General features: G+C 37.1%; 2 protein-coding genes across 6 annotated transcripts in view; both read left to right on the top strand.

Annotated features, from left to right (window-relative positions):
• Positions 1–411: 411 nt before the first annotated feature.
• On the top strand, positions 412–5779 carry ZBTB6 (zinc finger and BTB domain containing 6). The gene is made up of 2 exons (XM_001502306.6): positions 412–566; positions 1692–5779. The coding sequence occupies exons 1-2, from the start codon at positions 465–467 to the stop codon at positions 2973–2975; spliced, it is 1386 nt and encodes a 461-aa protein (XP_001502356.5). The 5' UTR covers positions 412–464; the 3' UTR covers positions 2976–5779.
• Positions 5780–7071: 1292 nt separating this feature from the next.
• Positions 7072–26138, top strand: part of RC3H2 (ring finger and CCCH-type domains 2) — a 45587-nt gene continuing 26520 nt past the window's right edge. For all 5 annotated transcript variants that reach the window (XM_070251705.1, XM_014736024.3, XM_014736023.3 and 2 more), the window contains exons 1-5: positions 7072–7483; positions 14214–14511; positions 17048–17165; positions 20670–20903; positions 25699–25874. In XM_070251705.1, coding sequence (XP_070107806.1) covers positions 14281–14511; positions 17048–17165; positions 20670–20903; positions 25699–25874 — 759 coding nt within the window. In that variant the 5' untranslated portion in view covers positions 7072–7483; positions 14214–14280. The remainder of the gene's footprint in view (positions 7484–14213; positions 14512–17047; positions 17166–20669; positions 20904–25698; positions 25875–26138) is intronic.

Raw genomic sequence — 26138 nt, 5'->3', positions numbered from 1 at the left:
GCCCGAAGGCCTGGGTTTGCCCGGGAGCTAAGGAGGGAGGAGGGGGCGGGGCGGAAGCGATAGATCGAGCGGCGAGGTGAGATCCACAGGTTGCGGCCAGATCCCGATGGCGCAATCTGGGATACTACTGATCCTGCGGTAGTCTCTTCTTTCCTCCGCCACCTTTTAAATTGTAGATGGCCCAGTAAGGGAGGACCCGGCCCATAATCATCCGTGAAGGCCTCCCAGGGGTCCCGGCGCTGGGTACTCTGACAGACGCGCTGTGCTCCAGCTTCACAACCCGTCTCCAATTCGGATGTCGAGGAGAACTCACGAAGGGGAATGGCTCGCGTGCCGAAACTGGGGCAGGAGAGATGCGATTTGCTGGGATCCGGGTGCCTTTCCGTCATGCAGGAGGGGGGCAGTGAGGAAGGGAGAATGCCACAAGATGTCCTTCCGGGACACCCAGCCCGCCCCAGTGAGGAATGAAGCTAGTTGACCCCGGATGTGTTTCCTCCCAGACCAAGTCCTCCTTCCGGCCTGGGCCGCCGCTGCCGCGGAAAGCTGGGCTCTGGTTTTCTGAGTCGGTAAGTGATCCTGCTGGAGACGCGGGCAGGTGGGGAAGCCTGAGGAGGAGGACGGGGGCTAGGCGCTGCCCGGGAGTGGCTAGACTGGCCTGCAGCCACCTGGCCGACAGGGCCTCGGTCCTGGCAGGCTTGGCTCGACCCGTGTGGCGAACTGGAGGATCTTCCAGGCCACCTGGGATCCACATTCAATTCAACAGATGTTCTCTTAGGTGTTCCTGCCCTGCGCTAGCCCCTTTGCTTATTGCAGGAACTCAGATGAACCAGGCGACCATTTCGTGGTGCTCTGGAAGCACCTGACTATGGGGGAGATAGACGGAGGAGTCACAGAAGTCTTCTTTGATTTGGGCCTTGCAGGAGCCAAATCACTAGCTGGAAAAAGGAACTGAAAGCGGGGATGTAACATGTGCAAAGGTGTATTCGGGTCTTCTTGTCTGGCAATGGTGAAAATCTAAATATCGAAGGAGCTTCGATGAAAAAGAGAATAAAGATAAAACCATAAAGGTGGTTAGGGCCAAATCGTCAAGTATCTTGCATTTGATAAGAAGGTTAGGCTGCCCTGGAGGTAGAGGAGAGCAATGGAGGATTTAAAGCAGAAGAGAGGAAAAAAGAAAAGTTACAGAATTTGTTAATTCTGGCGGCACTCAGGAAGGTACTTTGGATTATAGGAGAGTGTGGTATCAAAGAGACCTGTTGGAAGACATTGCAGTGGTCCAGGTGAACAGAATGAGCACCTGCAGTAGTGATGGGGAGTAGGAACTTTGGAGATTACATTAGGGTTTCTAATTTGGGAAACTGCTAAATCCACTTAGTGGTGGGCATTAGCAGTGTCCTTGACCACAAGGCACGTAAAATTTAGCCAAGGAGACGAACATAGAAGACGAACATAACGTAGTAAGTGCTGTAACAAAAATATTAAAAATGTGCTGCTGCAAGATCATAAAGAAATGCATTTAATTTTCTGGGTTGTGTGATGGTGGCATAGGGGTTCGATCTTAGCACCCAGATTAGAATTTGTCTTCTTTTACCTGATTCAGGTTTGGGTTGTTTGTTTGTTTGTGTTTACTATCGCAGTGTAGGAAAGAATTCCCTGTCTATACATCAACATTTGTGTTTTATTTTGCTTAGATTGTGACCATGGCTGCTGAGTCTGATGTTCTGCACTTCCAGTTTGAACAGCAAGGAGATGTAGTCTTGCAGAAAATGAATCTCTTGAGACAGCAGAATTTATTTTGTGATGTGTCAATTTATATTAATGACACTGAGTTCCAGGGGCACAAGGTGATTTTAGCTGCTTGCTCCACTTTCATGAGAGATCAGTTTTTACTCACACAGTCAAAACATGTCAGAATCACCATCTTGCAAAGTGCAGAAGTTGGCAGAAAATTGTTGCTCTCTTGCTATACTGGAGCACTTGAAGTTAAAAGGAAAGAGCTTTTGAAATACTTGACTGCTGCTAGTTACCTTCAGATGGTTCACATTGTGGAAAAGTGCACAGAAGCTTTGTCAAATTATCTGGAAATTGATCTTTCTATGAAAAACAGCAATCAACATAATGACCTGTGTCAATCCTCTGATCCAGATGTTAAGAATGAAGAAGAAAATTCAGATAAAGACTGTGAAATAATTGAAATTCCAGAAGATAGTCCTGTAAACATAGATTTCCACGTTAAAGAAGAGGAAAGCAACGTTTTACAGTCTACAGTAGAGAACTTGACATCAGAGAGAAAGGAAATGAAATCACCAGAGCTGTCTTCAGTAGATATAGGTTTTAAAGATAATGAAATTTGTATCCTCCACGTGGAATCTATCAGTACCGCTGGTGTAGAAAATGGGCAGTTTTCACAGCCTTGTACCTCTTCAAAAGCAAGCATGTATTTCTCTGAAACACAGCATTCACTGATCAATTCTACAGTTGAGAGTGGAGTGGCAGAAGTTCCTGGGAATCAAGATCAGGGCTTATTTTGTGAGAATACTGAACGAAGTCCTGGTACAGTGAATGAAATTCAGAATCTGGAGGATGCTTATTCACTGAGGCACCAATGCCCCAGGTGTCCTAGAGGATTTCTTCATGTTGAAAACTATCTGCGCCACCTTAAGATGCATAAACTGTTCTTGTGCTTACAGTGTGGGAAAACATTTACACAGAAGAAAAATCTCAACCGACACATTCGAGGGCACATGGGCATAAGGCCCTTTCAGTGTACAGTGTGCTTGAAGACATTTACTGCTAAAAGCACGCTTCAGGACCACTTGAACATACACAGTGGAGATCGACCATACAAATGCCACTGTTGTGACATGGATTTCAAGCACAAATCTGCCCTCAAAAAGCACTTAACCTCTGTGCATGGCAGAAGCAGTGGTGAAAAACTACCCAGGCATGATCTCAAAAGGCAAAATCTACTTTAATTAGAATTACACCTTGTTATGTAAGCCTTTTATCGTTCTGTTAGGCAAGTCTTTCTATAGAAATGCAGCATTTGTAATATTGCATCTTCCCCCTATCTTTTGGTCTTATTTTTGGTTTCTCTACACATGTTATTCTTTCTGAATTTCTACTGTCAGCTCCAAAGTGTGGGAGACGTGATAAAACTGATGGGGTGCTGTCTAATCTCATACATTATGTATAAGACCCAGTGGTATACGTAGAGAAATAGTGTTCCTCTCTTAAATATTCTTGCTTCTAGTGACACAAGATCCAGCAGTATTTCCAGATACTGATTTTGAGTCTCTAGATAATTGATGTAAGTGTAAAATCGAACCATATCATAGCTTTAATAAATTAGGATAATGGGAAGAGACAATAAATTTAAAAACACACTATTATCCATTATTAGTTGCTCTAAGAACAGACAAGCCTAGTGAATTTTTTTTAACCAGCCACTCTTGGATTCTGAACTAAACACTAAGGTACCTGTTGTTTTAAACTGTAAAGGAACAGAATTCATGTTCACTTGGGAGTAGCAGAATTTCCTTACACATGGGCTAACACTCCTTAAAATAATGTTTCCATGAGTTGTTAGTATATGTATTTTAGAAATGATTAATTGGACCTAAGTTTCCTGATTTTATTTAATACAGTTGCATTTAATAATTTTCAGCCAGTAAAATTATACCATTGGCATGAAGCTCTGAAAAATTACTTTTCTTAGAAATCCCAACTTTATGAAAGATATTTGTTCTACTGTGTCCTTTTTAAATTTATTTCATTTTATTTTTATCTAACATATAGTAAAATTGACCTTTGTTTTTGGTGTACAGTTCTATGAATTTTAACACATGGATAGATTTATGCAACCACCACTGCAATCAGGATACAGAACATTCCATCACCCCCAAAAACTTCCTTATGCTGCTCCTTTGTAGTCAACACCTCCTCCTAGCTCTAAACCCTGGCAACAGTTCTCTATCACTATAATTTTGCCTTTTCTGGAATGTCTTAATTGGTATCTTAAATGGATGTTCCCTTTTGAGATGCTTTTTTCACCCATCCTAATGCCTTTGAGATTTATCCATGTTGTATGTATCAGTAGTTCATTCCCTTTTTTATTTTGAATTGGCAATGTATATTCGTTTTCTTGCTGTCATTAGATGAACAGTTTAAACGTGGGTAGCTATTAGTGTTCTCTTAATTATTAATAATAACTTTTTTCACTTACATTAATGCAATTTTCATTCACTACTTGATAAAAATCCTGCCCATTCCTAAAGTTTTATTCTTTGTTTCCAGAAATGTGCCATAAGCAAAAACCTGACTGTATGGTTATTTTACTAAGAGTATTAATTCAGATTGTGTTATAAGCCATCACTCGCTAATATTCCTGTCTACGTATAACACAAAAATTTTTGGTGTCATAACAAAGATTCAAATATATTGTAGGGCAAATCATATTCTCTAAAGCACAGGAACTACTTTTAGTCAAGAAGCCTGATTGTATATATCTTACTTTCAAGATGTTTTATTCCTCCTCTGCTCGCCTCAAGTTTATGTAGAATTTCTGCCATATTTAGTTTCCGTTGAAGCCCTTGCATATTTTAAAATGTAATATACTTTGTACCATTTATAAGAATTTTGTGATGAGTCACATGTTGATTGTTATAAATGTTGAATATCCTTTTTGTGTTACTTTTTTGAAAAATATATTCTCCATAGAATTTAACTCTGGGAGAGACTTTAAAGAATCTAGCTCTCATATTTGATAAGAAAACCGACTTCATGACCTCCAGGTCACTAGTTGGTGGCATTGGGCAGGTCACCTCTCCTTGAGCTTTTCTTAAATTTCTATGTAAAATAATAACTTTGATCTTGGTAATTCGTAAGATCATCTTCAGGTCTAAAAATCTATGATCTTATATTTAAATCTTCCTGAGTTCCTAAGAACAGAGAAGAGAGGAAAGCAAGAGAGGAGAGTTTTGTGTCTTTATGAAAGTTGCTTTTTGAGTAGTCCATTGGAGACAGAATTTTTCTAAAGTAAATAGTGTTTTTCTTCCACTGGAGAACATGATAACTATGCTTAATTTTCTTCCCAGTCTGACCTATGATTGGCCATTTGTAGGCATGAAAATATTTCCCTTTCAGAAATAGTTTGTGATTGAATACTTTTCTTATTTTTGCTTCCTAAGATGAAATTTTGTGGGGGAGGGATGAAGATGGGAAGGGAGGGTAAAAGAATAGTTTTTGGTTTTTTAGGAATTGATATCTACTATCTTTGATGTTTGAAAAAAGTATGATTGAACAATGTTTTAAGTTTTAGTGTGCCTTGTAAGGTTCTTGTGAAATTTTTTGTAAGCACTTTGAGATTTTTGCTTGGGGGGAAGGGGAGTTTTGTGAAAGTGGTGGCAGTTATTTATTATTATTTATTCCTGTTCAGTAGCATCCAGTGATCTCAAAACATTCCTAGGAGCGTGTCTGTTTGCATGACGTGTCTAAACAATTTCAGGAAAATGGAGTCTTTTTTAAAATGCAGGTATGGCAAAGTAAAGTGTCAAATTCATTCATTTAAAGCATTCACTTTTAGTTGTTTGTCTTACTCATATAATGGGAAAAATGCAGTGTGTTGGAGTTCAGCCTCTTCATTTACTACATTTATGAGTAAAAGATCTGGAAAAGATAGTTGTTAGTTTGGTGTAAAAGAAAATCTTTGCCTTTTTCCCGTGGATGTAACTATCCTATATGTTTACATAAGAAATAATAAACTGGAAATGGGAATGGACAGCTTTGTGTTTTGTCTACATCTGTGAATTTTAAAGAAGGAAACTATTTCTCCTGGCTATTCATTTAATCATTCATTCAACAAATATTTACTGAGTCCTTACACCAATATATACCTATACTAAAGGTATACAGACAAAAATCCCTCCTCTCATGAAACTTATATTCTAGTGGAGTGAGACAAACAGTAAACAAATAAATAAAATCAGTGTATGTCAGATTTTGAAAAAAGAGTTGGAGACAATAAGGCAGGGATAGGGAGTGCCTGGGAAGGGATTGGGATTGTAATTTTAAATATGGTGGTCAGGCCACCTTTGAAAAATCAGATTATCATATACCACTGTCCATTGGAATGGAAAACATATCTATATATCACTAGTTGAATGGAAAACATTGAAACAAATGAACCATTGTTGGGAACCTTTCTCTCGGATTGGTATACATTTCATAAAGAGAAGAGAATTAAAAAGACAATAATTATGGAAGAAAAGTCTTTGATGTGGCCAATGAGTTTTTTTAAAAAACACTGATGTTTCCCTGTCATTCAGGCAGTAAAACCATGTATATTTTTTAAGCGTGTTATAGTTTATAAACTACTTTTCCATATGTCTTCTAATTTGTGGTGGCTTTACTTCTGTAGATGCTTTTGTTGGACATCTGGTTTCACCTTGGAAAGTGCGTTGAGTTTAATTACAATTTGTGGCCATTTTCTTAATCTGTGTTTTTCAGTTTCTCATCAGTCACAAAGCATACATACTATTTTCCTTTTAGGATTATTTTGATGAGCAAACAAAATATAATAAGACCTGGCACATAGTGAATAATCCATAAATGTTAGTTCCCTTTTTCCTATTCCCAGTCTGTTTCGTCATTTATAAAAACAAGAATAATTTCTACCTTACAGTTTACTGTGAAAAGCCCTTCAACAAATATTTATTGAGATATTACTGCCAAAATTTATGCTCGAATTTTTATCCCTGCCAGCTTCTGAAGAGATTTAATAAAGAGATATGTGTAAGTGCCTGCCAAGTGCTGTTCTTTTTTTTTCCCACCTATGTGGAGGGATTGAGGGATCACGTCAGCAATTGATTAGGAGAGAATGAAGTCGAATGTAATACAGATGTATCAGATTGTGCTCAGTGGGTACCACGCTTTACTCGAGAGGCGTCAGACTGGCTCAAACCAGTGTCTAGAAGACTGGCTCAAGGTTCAGATGAACGTGCAGGGAGTTTCCCATCAGCCTCTTCGGCTCACCTAGACCTCTTAACAGCACCTCCCACAGTGCTCTGGGGCTACCTAGTCACGTGATGGGGGTGGTTCGGCTCGACCAGAGGGAAGCCGATATGCAGTTCAGGTGGGGAGGGGGGGCTACTACGCTTCTTTCCACCTCCTCCACTCCCGGTCCTGCGTGATCTCGCGTGAAGTGGGGAGTATCTTCTCGCGAGAGCTAGGTCGGGATCCCTCCAGGTCCGCCTCCGTGGTGAGGAGGAGGAGGAGGCGGAGGGAGGCGGAGGGAGGAGGAGGAGGCCCCGCCGCGGCCTTCGCCGCCGCCAACGGGGCTGTCCCTGTAGCTCCCGATGGAGTTTGAGGTCGTGAAACCGCCGCCGAGCTCTGCCCCGGCGAGACGAGGCGCCTCCGTCGCCGAGCCGCGCCGTCGCGGGGCTCCCGGGAGCGGCCCTTAGCGACCCCGCCCGGGCCCCCTCAGGTAGGGCGGGGGCGGGCACGATGCGGCTGGGGCCCCAGCCTGGGTCCCTGGTCCCCGGTGGTCGGGCGGGAGACCGGTCTCAGCCCGGGGCCTGTGCGCTGTGGTCGCCGGTGCCCCGAGGTTGGGAACTAAGGGCCGCACCTGACGCCCAGAGTCCGGGGCCTGAGGAGGCCCCTTGCCCTGCCTGGTAGGGCTTTTTCAATACCGAGCGCAAGGCGCAAATGGCCACCTCCCTTCGACACCAGCCGAGGGGAAGCCTCTGACCCCTAAGGAACCCACCCAAGCTGAGGCCAGGCTTCCATCTCCCTTTCCTACACCAGTTAGTAAGGGGGTTTAGAGGAGGTCCTCGAACCAAGTCCTCTCCTAGCTTTTCGGCTTTCTGCCCTGGGGCTTCCCGATATCCTAGTGTAGGGATGGTGAAGGCGATCTGAGTGGTAAATAGGAACCCCGGCCAAACAATGCCTTGGGAGGGCTTAACCTCCTGGGAGGGAGATGGCCGGACCACAGGGGTTGTACAGTAGATGTGACGGAGCAATGGCATGAAACACAGCCAGGGAATTCTGATATGGCTTTCTTCTTTCCCGCTTTCATTTTTCCTTCTTGGGGAAGCCTCTTAAGGAGACTCTTCCACCATCTTAGAAGAATGGTAGAAAGCATCTTTGTTTCTCAAAGAAGCAGCTCTACTTCTCTCTGTCCTTAGCTTTCAGGAAGAGAGAAGATGAGAGTAGCTGTCATTTCTATCCTTCGAATCACAGAAGAGTTTAAGATACCGGCAGATAGAATCTTGACACCAAAATAGTCTCAAGTAATCACTGACATAAAGTAGATCTAATCCCGTGATTCCCAACCTTTTTTTTTTTAATAACCACCTAGGTTCCGTTTTTTTAATTCCTACTCTCCCCTTACCTAGCTACCTCCTTTTTTATTCCTACTCTCCTCCCACCCACTGATAGAATGACTTTGTGTCCCAAATAAAGTGCTTAAGTAATCTTTTTTTACATTTTTGCATGTCACACTTTTAAGTTCCAATAGGAACTTTTGATTAACCTGACAGAGTTAATGTTCCTGCGCGAAATTGATTTAATTTCACCCAGAAACAAAGAAACAAATGTTTTAGTTAGCCTCTGCAACCTTTTTGTAGTTAAATACACAAATTTAGTTAAGGCTTCATGAAACATTAAGAAGAATTCATGGATTCTCCTATTATTACCTTCTTTTATCTGTCTGAAAAGCTACTGTCCTAACATAACATCCCTTTCTTAGGTGGTTTACTTCCACATTCAGTTCTTGAAGAAGTAGAGGCCATACATCCTGTGAAAGACCATTTTTCCATATTGCCATTTTTTGTTGTTGTTGACTTGGAGATTCATGTTTTCCAAACTTTAGTTTGGAAAATTGTTAGAAGGCCAAAATGTTAAACATATATTCCAGACATGTTTAGAAAAAGCGGATGTTATAATTCAAACTGGCTCCTGTTCTTTGAGGATTTAATTGCAGTCATGTTTATTAGTGGATGCTTTGAGTTACTTCTGATCTGTTACTGCTCTTGTGTTAACCTGACATGTAGGAAGACTTATGTCCTTTGTTTATATGTTTTCATTAATTCACTTTTTACTTTTGTCATTTGGTGTGTCTTCCAGTTTGAAAAAGTTAATAAAAATTCTTTTTTTGGAAAGCATTTTTCTTTACACAGAATTTCATATTTAGAAATAGAACTTTTACATTGTGTGCAATATGCAAGAATGCTAAAAAAAAACATAAGATCTTATTATAATAAGTACTTATTGTTTTGGTTGGACTGGGTTGAAGTTTCACTTTCTATTGGTGGAAAAAAGAAGTATGTGGTAAAGTAAAGCTAGGTGAAAATTAAAAATAATATTTTGACCCAGTCTCATAAATGTTCTAAGTTACATCTTTATGATCCTTTATGCAAGTTTTCTAGTTTTATGAGAACTTTCTTAACTGTAGGTGTGACTTTCACCCCAAATTCTTATTAAAAGTTAGTTTTGAGTATTACTTTATAATTTAAAGTATTCTGGAGTTGCACTGTCCAATAGTAACCTATAGCCACATCTGGCAGTCAGGCACTTGAAATGTGGTTAGTGTGAGTTGAGATGTGCTTTAAGTGTAAAATACACACCAGATTTTTAAGACTTAGTACAAAAAAAAAAGAATTTAAAATATCTCAATAATTTTTATATTGATTACATATTGCAATGATATTTTGGCTAAATTGGGTTAAATTTAATATTAAAGTTAATTTCACCTCTTTTTGCCTTTTTTAACATGACTACTAGAAAATTTTAAATTACTTCTTGCTCTCATTATATTCTTATTGGACAGCGCTGTTCTAGAGCATCACTACTCTTCCAAGAAATAAATTATCCGAATAAAAGTAGACACATGAAAACAGAAAATTTGCTGACAGAGTATCCTCTTTACAATCAGGATAATCAAAAGGCTAAGGACTTTGGTAGTATGAAGGATAAGGTTATCCAGTGGCCATTATTTAATAGGCAGAGTGAGCAAGTTCTGTCTCAAAAATGAGTATTTTTCAAGTCTGGTCATTGCTAAAGAATCAAAACTTTATTGGTTATATTAATATAGAAAATTATGCCATTACTGCTCCATTAGAAGACATTAAATGTTAAATCTCATACTTATTTAAGAAACTGAGTGCAGTCCCATTGTGGATTTAAGAAGTAAAACTTGAGTCATGTATCTTTCCTAATTTATACTAAAGTTATGTATAATAGCAATCTTTAACATTGTTAATTCAATTCCTTTCTCTCCAACCCTTTTTCTATGTTTGAATGCTGAGTTTTAGAGCTTACAGATTATTTCCATTGGTTTTGTTTGTTTGTTTATAGGTTAAGATCTAAATTGTGCCTGCGATACTTTAAATATAATTTTTTGAGTCCAAAACATTATTTTTAAAGTTTCTGAATTGAGAAGTACTGTTACAGTCCATTTCAGCAGCTTGAATTCCTCACTAGGTGAACTAGAATAAAAACAATGAATGTTCTAATTAGTAGAACTGAGCCCTAATGTTTACCTCTTTATAAAAAGAATTGTAATATGCTATTTTTTTTATTATATAGTAATGAAAGAGGCATGAACTTTATTCTCACATCTTAAAATCAGGTGTCATAGTCCTGAACTGTCTTCATAAGATCATGGTGGACTAATAACAGAAAATGAAAGTACTTAGCTGATATGCAGTTTGCTCTTAATAAAGCAGTTTGTAATTTGCATCATATGAGAGATGTCTATTACTCTTCCTATTTTATGAGTTAGTATTCATAGCAAGAAACTTACAGCCTGAAAAAGTAATTGAGTAAAAATCTGTTTAAGGTCCCACCTCTAATTTAAGGTTTCTCACTCCTATGCTTTATCTTGTTATCCTTCTTTAATTTTAGTGAATAGTAACTGAAATAAGTTAATATAAATAATTTAATTAGAATATTTTTCTTAAGTAGTTCCTTTATATATCTAGAGTTGTGGGCTTTTTAATCTATTTTATCTCAATTTGAGATATTATGGGAATATCTTTAGGATGAATACTTTAGTATTAACTGTAAATATTATTGGCACTTTAGACTGCCGTAGATTCAAATAAGTTACTATGGAATGTATTAGCATAAATCTGGAAGTTTTACACATTAATATATATTCTTAGCTTGCCATAGCTCATTTAAATGCTTTTTAAAATAAATTATAAAGACAGTAGGCTATATCATTTTTGATAATTATAAAAATATTTTCTAGGTAAACGTTTACAAAGTGCCTTTTTGAAGGAATGAAAGTCCAATTTTCTCATCACTAGTTAAACGTTTTAGTGGACTGTATAAGCTTCTGTGTTTTAGATAAAATTTTATTTTGTCTTTAGCTTACTTGGGGATAGTGGTACTAAGGAAAAACGTTGTAAAAAAATCAAACCATTCCTTACACCTTATTGTATAAGGAAAATTTAGTTTGTAGTTTTCCTGTCACAAAGTTAGAATCTGACACATGGCAGAAGGAAAATTTGGCGGAGTTACTGCCAAAAGTTTGGCAGAGTCTTTCTTTTTCTTTTAAAGGTATTAATTCAATTTCTGCTAGAAATTAAACTTCTCAGCATTAATTATATTAAAACATCTGATGTTCATAGACCTAGAAATACATATAGAATATTATGACATAAAACTATTAAGTGTATTCTGGAATAGTTTGAAACACTTCAAAACTAATAAGTGAAAATATGAAAGAAAGCATTTTTATGTTTAGTTCAAACTTGAATGGTTCCCCGCACTCCCCACTGATTAATGTAAAGCATTTCGGGATGATTTTGGAAAAGTAAATAAGAAAGTATTTGCTACTAGTCTCATATTACTCACTGGCCTGTGATACCCTAACCCACAGAATTAGCATTTCCACACAGGTGGCCATTATGAAAAGATAGATGCAGTGTCTTGTTTTAATGAATATTTTATAGGGTCACGTTATTAACTAAATTAGGGCTCTGAGTAGTAGATTTAAGATAAAAATTCATTATTCCTCAGAGGCCTTTTCATTGTGTAATTCTGCAGCCTAGAAAAGTGAACATTAAGAATGTTAAATAGAGGTCTGGCCCCGTGGCCCAGTGATTAAGTTCGAGAGCTCCGCGGCAGGCGGCCCAGTGTTTCGTTGGTTCGAATCCTGGGCGCGGACATGGCACTGCTCATCAAACCACGCTGAGGCAGCGTCCCACATGCCACAACTAAAAGGACCCACAACGAAGAATATACAACTATGTACCAGGGAGCTTTGGGGAGCAAAAGGAAAAAAAAATCTTAAAAAAAAAAATGTTAAATAGTTTCAGGGAGCGATGTGTTCACTTGCTTAGTGCTTATCTCTATAAAGTTGGAAGCAAACTAACTGGTTTTAAGATTAATGACATTAATAAATGTGGCAATGTGAGGATGAACCGTGTAAAATAAAGTAAATATAACTTACAAGATTTGGCTAATTTAAAAATAAAGGTATTAGATACTTTGCATGAGAGCTGTTTGAGGGAAAGTTTGTATAGGGTGCTTTTTACGTAGAAAGCCCTATAATTCAGTTTTACCAAGATATTTTTTTAAAACTTTAGTTTTTGTGAACATAAAAGCACAATAAAAGCTAAGGGAATTCTTCATTTGGATGTGGGGATATAGGAGACTCAGTTACATACTTTTCTGTCCTGAATCTGACTACATTTTTAAACATCTAATTTCTGTGGAACTAAAACATTTGGGTTAGTAAACATTCTCATGAAATAAAGTATTGGCTGTTTAATTGCCCTAAATACCTAGATTTCTTGTTCACCAGAGAGCCTTTGTCAGACTTATATAAGTTTTGAATTGGATGATATGGAAAATTTGTGAAATGTGGAGTGTTTAAGTTAGATATCTAAAGATTTTAAATTAGAGGACGATGTAGCTTTGATACTAAATATTTTATTTTACTAAAAATTATGGAACACACATTTTAATCTTAGGAATAAGAAAAGAAAATTCACTGTTATTTTCTCCATGTGCCTCTTAATCATATGCATATATAATTTTTCCCAAACTATAATCGTAGCAAAGAAATTTATTATTTTGCTTTTTTTGTCTAATTAGAATTATTAGATGAGGATGTGTTGTATTCTTCTATATCTTGCTCATTGGACCTGACAGTTTTTGCTTATATATATATATATATATATATATATATATCACTAAATGATATAGTTTGTCTAAAGTGTTATGGGGGGCTGTCCCCGCGGCCGAGTGGTTAAGTTCGAGCGCTCCACTTCTGCAGCCCGGGGTTTCACTGGTTCGGATCCTGGGCGTGGACGTGGCACCGCTCATCAGGCCCTGCTGAGGTGGTGTCCCACGTAGCACAACCAGAGGCGCTCACAATTACAGTATACAGCCATGTACTGGGGGGGCTTTGGGGAGAAGAATAAAAAAAAAAGAAGATGGGCAACAGTTGTTAGCTCAGGTGTGAATCTTTAAAAAAAAAAAAAGTATTGTAGGGAACCACATTCAAGATTTGTAAGACAATATTTTCTTTTTTTTACTTTTCATTGTCTGTTAAGGTCAGCATCATTCTTTCATTTATGGACAAACAGCTCTGTGGTCACAATCTTCCCCTATACTGTGGTTTTTGGTACCTTAGTTAGCCTCCTAGTCAAGTCATGACCAGAGATTTCCTCTTTTGTGAAGCTGCCAAGTTGAACATATCCTTGACTGACTTGGTCATTCAGGTGGCAACCTGTTTCTTCATACTTGACTCACTACAATATTGTTTGGATCAATAGTTTCCAAATAGTTTCACCTCTTAGGCTATACCTTAATATGTTTTGGGTAGTAGATATCTAAGGGAAACGCTTCAAAAAAAAAAAGCAGCAATCCAAAGTGATTTGTCTTCTTAAAAATGAAATGGGCAAGTTAATCTGCTTATTTGATATGATCTTTAAGAAAAATACTTGAAAGCTTTGATGACTGTTATATGAGCAACTGATATAAATATGTTTAGTTGAAAGGAACACTATTAAGATACTGTTTCTGGACAAAATTTCGAAAATCTAATTCAGGAAATAAATTTATAGAAAAAGACATCTGAAGAATATAAAATTATTCAGAAGCATTTTAAGTTTTGAAACTGTGATGTTTAACTTTATGAATTAACCCTTGAAAGGTGAATGATGAATATGTGGTTAATTCTTACTTTTGTCCATTTCCAGCTTACAAAACACTACACAGCAAAATAATGATCTGCTAGACTGCTAACCCGAGCATCCAGCTTCCACAATGCCTGTGCAGGCAGCTCAGTGGACAGAATTTCTGTCCTGTCCAATCTGCTATAATGAATTTGATGAGAATGTGCACAAACCCATCAGTTTAGGTTGTTCACACACTGTTTGCAAGACCTGCTTGAATAAACTTCACCGAAAAGCTTGTCCTTTTGACCAGACTGCCATCAACACAGACATTGATGTGCTTCCTGTCAACTTTGCACTTCTCCAGTTAGTCGGAGCCCAGGTAAGCTTTCAAGATTTTACTAATTTGGTATATGTAATAATTATAGAACTTTGTTCCTTACGAGGTACAAAGTATGTCTAGTGATATTTGAGACATTAAAAGTATTTAGTGTACCTGATTTTCATGATTGTATTCTGCAAAAGATTTTCTTTAGATTATGTCATAAATCCTTATGCAAAACCGTAAATTCTATTATAGTTATGTATTTGTGTTCAATGCTGTGGCCAAAATTTATATTTATTAATGATTTTGGTGGATTAGAAACATTCTTATGTAGCATACATAAATATTTATTCATTAGGTATTACAAAAAGAAATGTAATCAAAGCTTTGACCAGAAGTCAACCAACTAGAACTCTCAAATGGAGATTTTTTTGGTTTTCTTTTTAACTTCACTTGACTTTTAGAATAATATTATAAATGAGAAAATAAGATCTGTTTGGGGATGTATATATAGAAAACAAATTTTCAGAGTGTCAGTAAGAAATTCCACAGAGTTTTTTATGCTCAAGTACTAGAAAATTATTAATATTTCTTGTTTGTAATCATCTTACTAAATCAGAACAACACCCTAGATTTATAATAATTTCCATTTAATGAGTGCTGACTTTATGTTAGGTATGATAGTAAGCATTCAACATCTATTATTGCTAATTCTTACCATAGTTCTTCAGGTAGTTGTTATCCCCATTTTACAGGTGAGAAAGAAGATGAAATTCTGTACATGATGCACTACATATTAAGCAAGAAAGTAAGGATTTTTCTGATTAATCACTTCTTAGAAAATTCAGTGGATTCAAATACTCCATTCCTTTAGTATCTTGATATTTAAAGTTTTCCTTTTAAAGCACATTTCAATGTTTATAGTCCAGTTAGACACTCTGAAATCAAGATGTGTCTACAGTAAGTCGTGTGTCATGATTTAATTGGCAGCATTTTTTTTCATAATGGTTCCTCTTGCAAACAGTGGCATCTTAGATCCAATAAAATAATGCAGACTTTTTGTAATAATGCTAGCTACAGTCTGTTTAGCGTCTGCTATAGGTCAGATATTGTGTTTGTTTTTTATAAATCTTCTCTCTCTGTTGGTCCTTGAAATAGTCTGCATACAGTGTGACTTCTGTTACTTTTCCAGCTTCACCTCCTACCATTGTCCTCACTCTTTTCTGCTTAAGCCATACTGGCCTCCTAGCCAATTTTCCGACATGCCAAACATGTTCCCACCTGAGGGCTTTTGTAGTGACCATTATCTTCGCCTAGAATACTCATTCCCTCTCCTCTTTCAGGTCTTTATTCAGATATCCTGATTCCCAGGAAAGCCTGTCCTGACCACCCCTGTTAAAATTGCAGACCCTCTCCAGCACTACTGATCCTCCTTATCCTTGCTGTGTAATTTTACTGATCACCTTCTATCATACTGTATGTTTACTTACTATGTGTTTTTATTTATTGGCTGCCTCCTCTCTTCTCCACTAGAATGTGAGCTCCATAAGGGCAAGAAATTTTGTCTGTTTTGCTCACTGTTAGATGCCTATTGCCTAAAACCATGGTTGGCATCTGGTAAGCACTCCATAAAAATAAATATTTTTTGAATTAAATTGAATTTTCATAATCGCCCTATGAAATAGGGATTTTCATCTTCATTTTGCAGATTGGGAAACCATGATTTAGAGCAGTTAAATAGTTTATTCAAGATCACTCATAGAAGTGGCAGAGCTGCAGTTTATACCCAAGTTTTGACCTTTTGTTGAGAACACAGTGTTTTGTGGTGCTTATGATTCTAGCAAGGGGAGACAGACCATAAACAATAAATATCATAAGTAAATCATATAGTAAGAAGATGCTAAGGGGAAAAAATTTTGCCTCTTTTCCTGCGTTTTTTTTTTTTGGGCTGAGGAAGATTTGCCCTGAGCTAACATCCATTGCCAGTCCTTCTCTTTCTTTTTTGTTTGAGGAAAATTAGCCCTGAACTGACATCTGTGCCGATCTTCCTCTATTTTTTTTTTTTTTTCTCTAGTACGTGGGACACATCCACAGTGTGGTTGGTGAGTGGAGTAGGTCCACGCCCGGGATCTGAACCCATAAACCCGGGCTGCTGAAGCAGAGTCTGCACAACTTTAACCACTCGGCCCCTGGGCTGGGTCCTCTTTTTCTCCTAGTTTTTATTTTAAAATGCTTTTAGAAAAAGTTGCAAAAAGTAGTATACAGAGAATCTGTGTAACTTTCTGCAGCTTCCCTTAATGTTAACACCTTTAAAAATCATAGTATAGTCACCATCCCAAGAAATTAATATAATACTATTAACTACCTCCTTGTTTTTTCCATTCATTAATCTACCCAGCCCCTGCTATTAAGTATGATCGCCTTGGTTCTGAGAAAGCAGTTTAGCTAGGTGTTTGGCTTTAATTTTACTTAAAATACTTTAATGTATTATCTCTGTGTTATAATTTTTACTCACCAAGATTATTATCAGGTATACAAATAACAGTTGCATGAGCGGGATGAATGTATTTCTTCATTTTTTCTTTGTTTTTAGGTACCAGATCATCAGTCAATAAAGTTAAGTAATCTAGGTGAGAACAAACACTATGAGGTTGCAAAGAAATGTGTTGAGGATTTGGCACTCTACTTAAAACCACTAAGTGGAGGTAAAGGTAAGTTCATAAAAAGTGTGTTACTGGTGAGTAGGACTTGGTAATACATTTACGTTGAAAGACTTGGTATTAATACCCTATTAAATAATTTTAAGTTTTGAAAATAAGTTTGGTTGAAGAGATCTTGGGAAACTTTTTCTTTTTTTTAAAGATTGGTACCTGAGCTAACAACCGTTGCCAATCTTTTTTTTTTTTTCACTGCTTTTTTCTCCTCATATCCCCCCAGTATATAGTTGTATATTTTAGTTGTGGGTCCTTCTAGTTGTGGTATGTGGGATGCCACCTCAACATGGCTTGACGAGTGGTGCCATGTCCGCATCAGGATCTGAACCAGCAAAACCCTGGGCCGCCAAAGCCGAGTGAGAGAACTTAACCATTCGGCCATGAGGCTGGCCCCTTGGGAAACTTTTTGATTGAGAAAATTTGTTATACTATTTTCTGAAAATAACTGATATTGTTAATAATTTAAGAATTCCTCAGATACATTTATATTTGTTGATTAATAGCGTTATATCAGAATATTAGTTTTGATAAGTTCTAAGACAGTTTCATGTATTCATGTATAATTCAATCATTTATTAACTTTTATTGAGTTGTTTTTTTTTTTTGAGGAAGATTAGCCCTGAGCTAACTTCTGCTGCCAGTCCTCCTCATTTTGCTGAGGAAGACTGGCCCTGAGCTAACATCTGTGCCCATCATCCTCTACTTTATATGTGGGACGCCTAGCACAGCATGGCTTGCCAAGAGGTGCCATGTCCACATTCAGGATCCAAACCGGCAAAGCCCAGGCTGCCAAAGCGGAACATGCGAACTTAACTGCTACGCTACTGGGCTGGCCCCTATTGAGCTCTAATAGTGGTTAGGGTCCCTTCTTCCATGGAACCCACAGTCTGTTGGGGGAGGTAGGCATACAAGTGCGATAAATTATTTTAAGTGCTATGACAGAAATAATTCTGTTTTGTTTATCATTGCATACCCAGTGACTGGCACATCATAGATGTATTAAAAAGTTGAATGAGGGGCTGGCCCTGTGGCCAAGTAGTTGGGTTCGTGTGCTCCACTTTGGCAGCCCAGGGTTTCGCTGGTTTGGATCCTGGGCACAGACATGGCACCCCTCATCAGGCCATTCTGAGTCAGCGTCACACATAGCACAACAAGAAGGACTCACAACTAGAATATACAACTATGTAGTGGGAGCCTTTGGGGAGAAAAAGAAGAAAAGAAAAAAGAAGATTTGCAACAGATGTTAGCTGAGGTGCCAATCTTTTAAAAAAAAAACGTTGAGTGAATGAATCAGTCAAGTATTTATTTTGTACCTGCTCTGTGCTTTTCACTGTTGGATATTTTAGACATAGTGATTTCCTTGAGAAACTTACCCTGTCTACCACATTTGTTCATTCATTCATTGAACACATCTCTAAAGAATATGTACTATTTTGGTACTTTGGATACATTAGTAAAAATGCCTGTCCTCATACCATTTATGTTTTGGAAAAGGGAGAAAGTCTAATAAACAAGTATAATAAAAAATAAAATTATATAGTATGTTATAAATGAAACTTGGAAAGAAAACAATACATTTAGAGGGATCAGAAATGTCATGGTGAGGGGAGATGGGTAGGTTGCAATTTTATTTTATTTTATTGATTAATTTATTGAAATACAATTGACATAGAGGTTAAATATGGTGATTAATGTAGGCCTCATTGAGAAGGTAGCTTTTGAACTTGAAGTGAGATGAAAGAGGTCAGGTAGTTAGCCATGTAGGTTCTAGGGAGAAGACTGTTCCAGGCAGAAGGAATAGCAAAGTCCTCAAGGCATGCCTGGTATCTTCAAAGAACAACAATAGGAGAGTGTGCTGGAGCAGTATGAGTAAAGGGGAGAGCTGTATGAAATAGATGAAAAGAAATGGTGAGGCCAGATGATGCACAGATTTACAGGACATTTTAAAGACTTGAGTTTTTACTCTGACTGAAATTGGACAATCACTCTAGGGTTTGGAGCAGAGAAGTGATACAGTCTGACTAATATTAAAAGGATCACTCTAGCTGCTCTCTTGAGAATTCAGGATAGAAGGGCAAGGGTAGAAGCAGGTTATCACTTAATAGGCTGATGGAACAAGGTTAGTAGCAGTGGAGGTAGTGAGAAGTGGGTAGTCTGGGTATATTTTGAAGGCAGAGTCAAGAGGATTTCCTACATTATTGTATGTGGGGTATGAGAGAAAGAGCAGTGTCAAGTAAGACTCCTGGGTTTTTGGACCTGAGCACTAAGAAAGAGGTTGCCATCTGTTTAGACAGAGAATACAGCAGGTAGATCAGTTTAGGTAGGAAGATCAGGAGTTCAATTTTGGCATGTGAAGTTTGAGATGTCAGATCTTCACTTGGATGCTACTGAGTAATCAGTGCATATATGTTAAGGAATGAGGTATAGGAGCTCTAACTGGGAGTCATTGATGTATAGATAGTATATAAAGCAATACAACTGGATGAGATCACCTAAGTAGTGAGTGTAGATAGAAAAGAAAACAAAAACTGGGTTTTCAGGCCCTTTAACAGAAAGAAAAGATGAAGTCAGAAAGAGAAAAGATGAAATCAGCAAAGAAGACTGGAAAAAAAGGAGAAGGAAGGAAGAAAACCAAGAGAATAGGGTTTTCTGGAAGGCAGGTATTTAGAGGAGTTAGGGGTGATCACCTGTGTTGAGTGCTGTTGAGAGGTCAGGGAAGATAAAGACTGAGAATTGACCATTGATTTAGCAAAGTAGAGACAGTTGTCATGACAAGAGCAGGTTTGTTCAGTGATAGTGGCAAAACGTTGGAGTAGGTTTTAAAGATTGTGAAGCAAAGAATTAGAGATAGTGAATAGATACAACACTAGAGGATTTGCTACAAAAGGGAGGAAAGAAATGGAGCAGAGCTGGTAGGGGAAGAGATTTCAATAAAAAGATTTATTTATTTTTAAGGTGAGTGAAGTAACAGCATGCTTGTTTTTATTGTATGCTGATGGAAGCGATCAAATAAAAAGGGAAAAATTGATGATGTCGGGGAGAGGGGAGGGTTGCTGGAGCAATATCATTGTGTCAGGAAAAAGGAAATAGGATCTAAGATCTTGCCATTAAGCAGTGTTATCAAATGCCTTGTATACAATAAAAAACAATTAGAGCTGTTATTGATGATTATTTTTAGATTAAACTTTATTCATTCAACTTTAAATTTACTTTCATAGTTTTAGTGAACATGGAGAATAGACTAAATAATACTCTCTTTTGGGGGACACATACAACCCAGGAATAGGATGCCTGACTAAAATTTGAAGTAACTAAAAATTAGGCTCCTCTTACTACAGAGCAGTAATAAACAGACAAAATGCTCATTATTAAAAAAATGAAAGTACCTTATGAGAACTCATTAGGAATTGTTGCTTAATAGTTAAATACAGATAATAAAAATTGACTTGTCTTTTTTAATTGAAAAAAACATTAGTTTCCTTTGGTTCCTTTTTCCTAAAGGTGTAGCTAGTTTGAACCAGAGTGCGCTGAGCCGTCCAATGCAAAGGAAACTGGTGACACTTGTAAACTGTCAACTGGTGGAGGAAGAAGGTCGTGTGAGAGCCATGCGAGCAGCCCGCTCACTTGGAGAAAGAACTGTAACGGAACTAATATTACAGCACCAGAACCCTCAGCAATTGTCTGCCAACCTATGGGCTGCTGTCAGGGCTCGAGGATGCCAGTTTCTAGGGCCAGGTAAGATAAAACACTATCTTGCCTTTCTTACTGGCTGTCAGGGCTAGAGGATGCCATTTCCTAAAGGAAGGTGAGACTCCCCAGACTCAACTTAGCATAATTAAAAATAAACCAGTTTTTGTTGATCATAATTGATGTGATAGTGTGGTAATGTTTTACAATAAATTTCTTATTTAATCCTCAGTGACCTTGAAGAGAGGTGACACAGATCCAATTTTACAAATTATAAAACTGAGTTAGAGAGAGGCCTAAGATTACACAGGTAGTAAGTAAAGGTAAAGTAAACTTTTTTTATGAAAAAAATCAAAAATTCTTGATCGGCACGCTCCACTTCAGTGGCCTGGCTTCAGTTCCCCGGTGTGGAGCCGCACCACTCGTCTGTCAGTAGCCGTGCTCTGGCAGTGGCTCACGTGGAAGAACAAGAACTTAAAACTGTACTCAACTGGTTCAACTATGTACTTTGCAGGGGGAAAAGGAGGAAAAAGGAAGGAGGAAGATTGGCAACAGATGTTAGCTTAGGGCGAATTTTTCCCCTGGAAAAAAAGAAGATAGTGTTTCTCATATTAAGAGACATGTACATTAAAATTATACTGAAATAACCATTTCTCACCTATCAGATTGGCAGACTCCGAAAGTTTGACAGTGTATTCTGTTGTCAAGGCCGTGGGAAAACATGTACTTTCATCTAGTAATGATGGGAATGCAAAGTAGTATAAACTCTAAAGAGGAATTTGGCAATAGCTAGCAAAATCATCTGTGTATTTACCCTTTGGCTCAACAGTCCCATTTCTAGGAATCTATCCCAAAGATGTAGCAAATAGTACAAAATGCATAAAGTTATAAAGCACTATTTGTAACAGTAAACATCTGGAAGCAACTTGGGTGTCTATGAATAAGAGACTGGTTTAATAAACTGGTATATCCTTCCAATGGAGTTACTACGCAGCTGTTGAAAGGAATGAGGAAGATGTATATATTCTGGTAAAGTGTGATCTCTAGATACATTAAGTTAGAAAATAAAAGAGAGGTGCAGAATACTGTGTTTATTATAGTATCTTTTATCTAAGAAAGGGAGAGAGATACAACCATTATCTACTTATTTCTTCATATTTTCCAAAAGAAACAATTGTAGGAAAAATAAGCAATAAACTTATGTAGAGGAGGGAGGAACCCAGAGAAAGCAGACAGGGACAAAAGCTAGACCTGGCTGAATGCACCTTGTTTTGGACCCATGTAAATGCCTTATTTAATTATAAAACAATTTTTAGTAAAAATAAATAATTAAAAATTTAAATAAAATGGATAAAACAAAACATTAGCAAGTTGGTAGCATGTTCATTAGAAATGAATTACTTAAGGTGACTTTAGAACACAGTATTTTGATTTTTATATCCCTAGTGGGATGTATAATCCTAAATTGTATTTGCTATTCATATTGTTCAATATTTCATTGGTATTGTTATTTTGAAACTATTACACAGACACATAGTAGGATAAAGCAAGTAAGCAATTATGTTAATGCCGTTAGGAACCAAGATTTTCAGCATTTAATAAAAAAGATACAAGTATGAAATAATTTATGTGAAAACCCTGCAGTCTTAATTTTGAATTGCCAATATCAGTATAGACTCATTTACTTTTCTTTTTCTAAAAGAAAGCCTGTTTCCTAGATCTCTCCACTGAAGAGGCTAAGAAGCAGTGAATAGCCTTAGCACCCAGATTGTGGCCTTTAATAAAGGGTGTTGAAGGTATCCTCTTTTAGCAGAACTCCAGCTAATAAATTTAGGAAAAAAAATTAAAATTAGAAAAATCACAAATTGCAACCTCAAATGAATTAATGGGTCAAGGCAGCAATTATTGTGAGTATTAAAACCATTAGATGAAAGGTTGCTGGGAGAATTTATAATAGATGAGTAAGGCCTGAACTTATCCCCTAATCAACCATAACATTATAATAGTGAGACAACTAGGCCTTATATTTCTCTTGATTTTGATACATGGAATAAGTATGCTTGGCAAACACAAAACAAAACCTCATTCTGAATCTACCCAAGCCCTCTAGTTTACATGAAATAGGGAGATAAAGGAACACATTTAAAAACACTGCAAGCACAAAATTAGCCAAATCAAGAATGTGGGAAATTGGAAAATGATTGTTTCTTCAACAGATAACTGGATTTCCTTTTAAATGGGAGGGGGTTGATAAAGGGGAGCTAGTGTAGATTTTTTTTTAAATCCTGAAGACATATCAACCAATAGCAGTGTATGGACTTTTTTGGATATTTACTCAAAGAAACCAACTATATAAAGAAATCTTCTGAGACAATGGAAGAAAATTCAACATGGACTGGATGTTAGATGATATTAAGGAAATATATTACTTTTTATAGATGTGATAATGGTGTTGGGGGAAAAAAAGGCCTTACATGTTAGAAGTTCATGATGAATTATTTAAGGGTGACGTGCTGTGTTGTCTGGGATTTACTTCAAAAACACTCCAGCCAAAGCAAACTAGGGAATTGGGTAAAGAATAGGTGAAATCCTACTGGCAAAAGCTGTGTTATGGGTACATGTTATCTCTATTTTTGTGTATGTTTAAATTTTTTATAATACAAAGTTAAATTGAAAAATAATTTTAAAAATTCACATTTATATATAAGTTAAGAATGCTACTTTTCAATATTTCCTCATGTTTATTTATCTTACCTAAGAAGCACTAGGCTAGGTGTCAAATGTCGTTTGTTCTACAACTCAACGATGAAAAGATAAATGACCCAATTGAAAAATGGGCCAAGGGCTTAAATAGACGTTCTCCAAAGAAGATAAACAGATGGCCAAAAACCACACGAAAAGATACTCAGCATCATTAGTCATTAAGGAAATGCAAATCAAAATCATAACGAGATACCACTTCACACCCACTGGGTTTGCCGTAATTTTAAAAATGGAAAATAAAAAGTGTTGACAAAGTTTTAGAGAACTTGGGAATGTTAAATGGTGCAGCCTCTGTGGAAAAGAATTTGACAGTTCCTCAAAAAGTTAAACATAGAATTACCATATGACCCAGCAGTTCCACTCTTAGGTATGTACCCAAAAGAGTAGAAAACAGGTATTCAAACTAATACTTAGACACAAATGTTTATAGCAGCATTATTCACAATAGGTCAGAAGGTGGAAACAATCCAGATGTCCATCAACTGATGATAAACAAAATGTGGTCTATCCATAAATAAAATATGGTTCATCCATAAAAAGGAGTGAAATACTGATACATGCTACAATGTGGATGAACCTTGAAAACACTATATTAAATGAAAGAAGCCAGACAAAAGGTCACATATTCTATGATTCCATTTATGTGAAGCATCCACAAAGGTAAATCCATAGAGCTAGACATCAGACTAGTGATTGCCAGAGTCTGGGGGTAGAGGGTATGGAGAGTGACTGCTTAATGGCTATAGGGTTCCTTTGAGGTGATGAAAATGTCTTAGAACTAGATGGAGTTGATGATTGTACAACATTATGAATTGTATAATTTAAAATGGTTAATTTTACGTTATGTGAATTTTACCTCAATTGAAAAATAAAAAGTCCTTGGTTCTAGTTACAGTTTTGCTGCTAACCAGTTGTGAACCTTGGCCTTGTCGCTTAGCTTCTCTGGGCCTCAGTGCCTCACTTGGACAAAAAGGGGTTTGATTTTTAATGTAGGTTGTGGATGATCTCTCAGCTCTATAGTTTCATTATTTTAATTGAGAGCCAATGTATTTTTAACTTTTAATTTTGAAATAATTTCAAATTTATCAGAGTTGCAATAATAAGGCAGAGAATTTCCTATATACTCTTTATCTATGTTTATTAATATTTAATATTTTGCTATATTATATTACTCTTTCTCTTTTTTCAACCATTTGAGCATAGGTTGCATATTTCATCCCCTTAATACTTCAGTGTGTTTCCTAACAACAAGGATACTATCTTACATAACACTACACTACATTCATCAAATTCAGAAAATATTGATAAAATACTAGAATCTATACTTTGTATACCAATTTTGACAATTATTCCAAAAAAGTCTTTTATGGCATTTATTTTCTTCCAATATGTGATCCAGTCCAAGATCACTTATTGAATTTATTTGTCACATCTCTATTTAAGTCTTGTGAATCTGGAACCGTCCCTCAGCCTTTCTTTGTCTGACGTTGGTATACTTGAAGAATACGGGCCAGTTATTTTATAAAATATTCTTTAATTTGGTTTTGTCTGAGGTTCCCTCATGATTAGATTCAGATTATATTATACATCTCTGACTGGAAAACAACATAAATGAATACCTTCTTTAGGTATTGCATCCAGAGGCTAACTCATATCACTTTAAAATTATATACAAAATAGTTCTGACAGGCAAAGTAACAGTCTCGTGCATAAAAAAATTACCATTTTTCATAACACTCCTGTGTGTCTTTTACATATTATTTAATTGTTGGGGTAGCTCTGTGTGTTTTATAAATGAGGACTTTTCATTTTAACATCATGATACAGTTGATTATTAAATATCTGCAGAAGGTATTTTAAGTTCTGTTAACTTGTGTTCCCATCATTTGTTTAGTAGGAATATGTTTTGTTTGATTACTTTTTAAGTGAAGTGTATTTGTGTATGTGTGATGTCCTTTTTTTGTGCCAGCTGAATACAAACTGGATAATGGACCACCATAAGCTAATACCCAAAAACGTCTGTGACAGACATGATCTGCGGGTTCCTCATTTATTATAAACTCATGTTCCTTACTTCTAGCTATGCAAGAAGAGGCCTTGAAGCTGGTGTTGCTGGCATTAGAAGATGGTTCTGCTCTCTCAAGGAAAGTTCTGGTACTTTTTGTTGTGCAAAGACTAGAACCAAGATTTCCTCAGGCATCAAAAACAAGTATTGGTCATGTTGTGCAACTACTGTATCGAGCTTCTTGTTTTAAGGTAAGTAGCTAGCAACCATGTAAACATTACATGTGTGTGTGAGACCGCGGCTTCCTAGAAGGGGTGTTACCCGGTCTAGAGGCCTAGAGATGCAGGATGCTTATGAGAGTTGGAAGGAGACTTTTTTCCTTCTGCATTGATTGCTTCTGTGATACTACGTACTGGGAATAGGAACACGTATGTGAAGGTGTCAGTAACACAAAGCAGAATATAGGGACATAATTTGGTAAACTTGACTCTTGGGATAGTAAAAGTAAAAAGAAG

This window comes from Equus caballus, chromosome 25 (assembly GCF_041296265.1).
Source record: "Equus caballus isolate H_3958 breed thoroughbred chromosome 25, TB-T2T, whole genome shotgun sequence".
Classification (NCBI taxonomy): Eukaryota; Metazoa; Chordata; class Mammalia; order Perissodactyla; family Equidae; genus Equus; species Equus caballus.
Note: the sequence above shows the minus strand (reverse complement) of the source record. Positions and strands in the feature narration are given on the sequence as shown.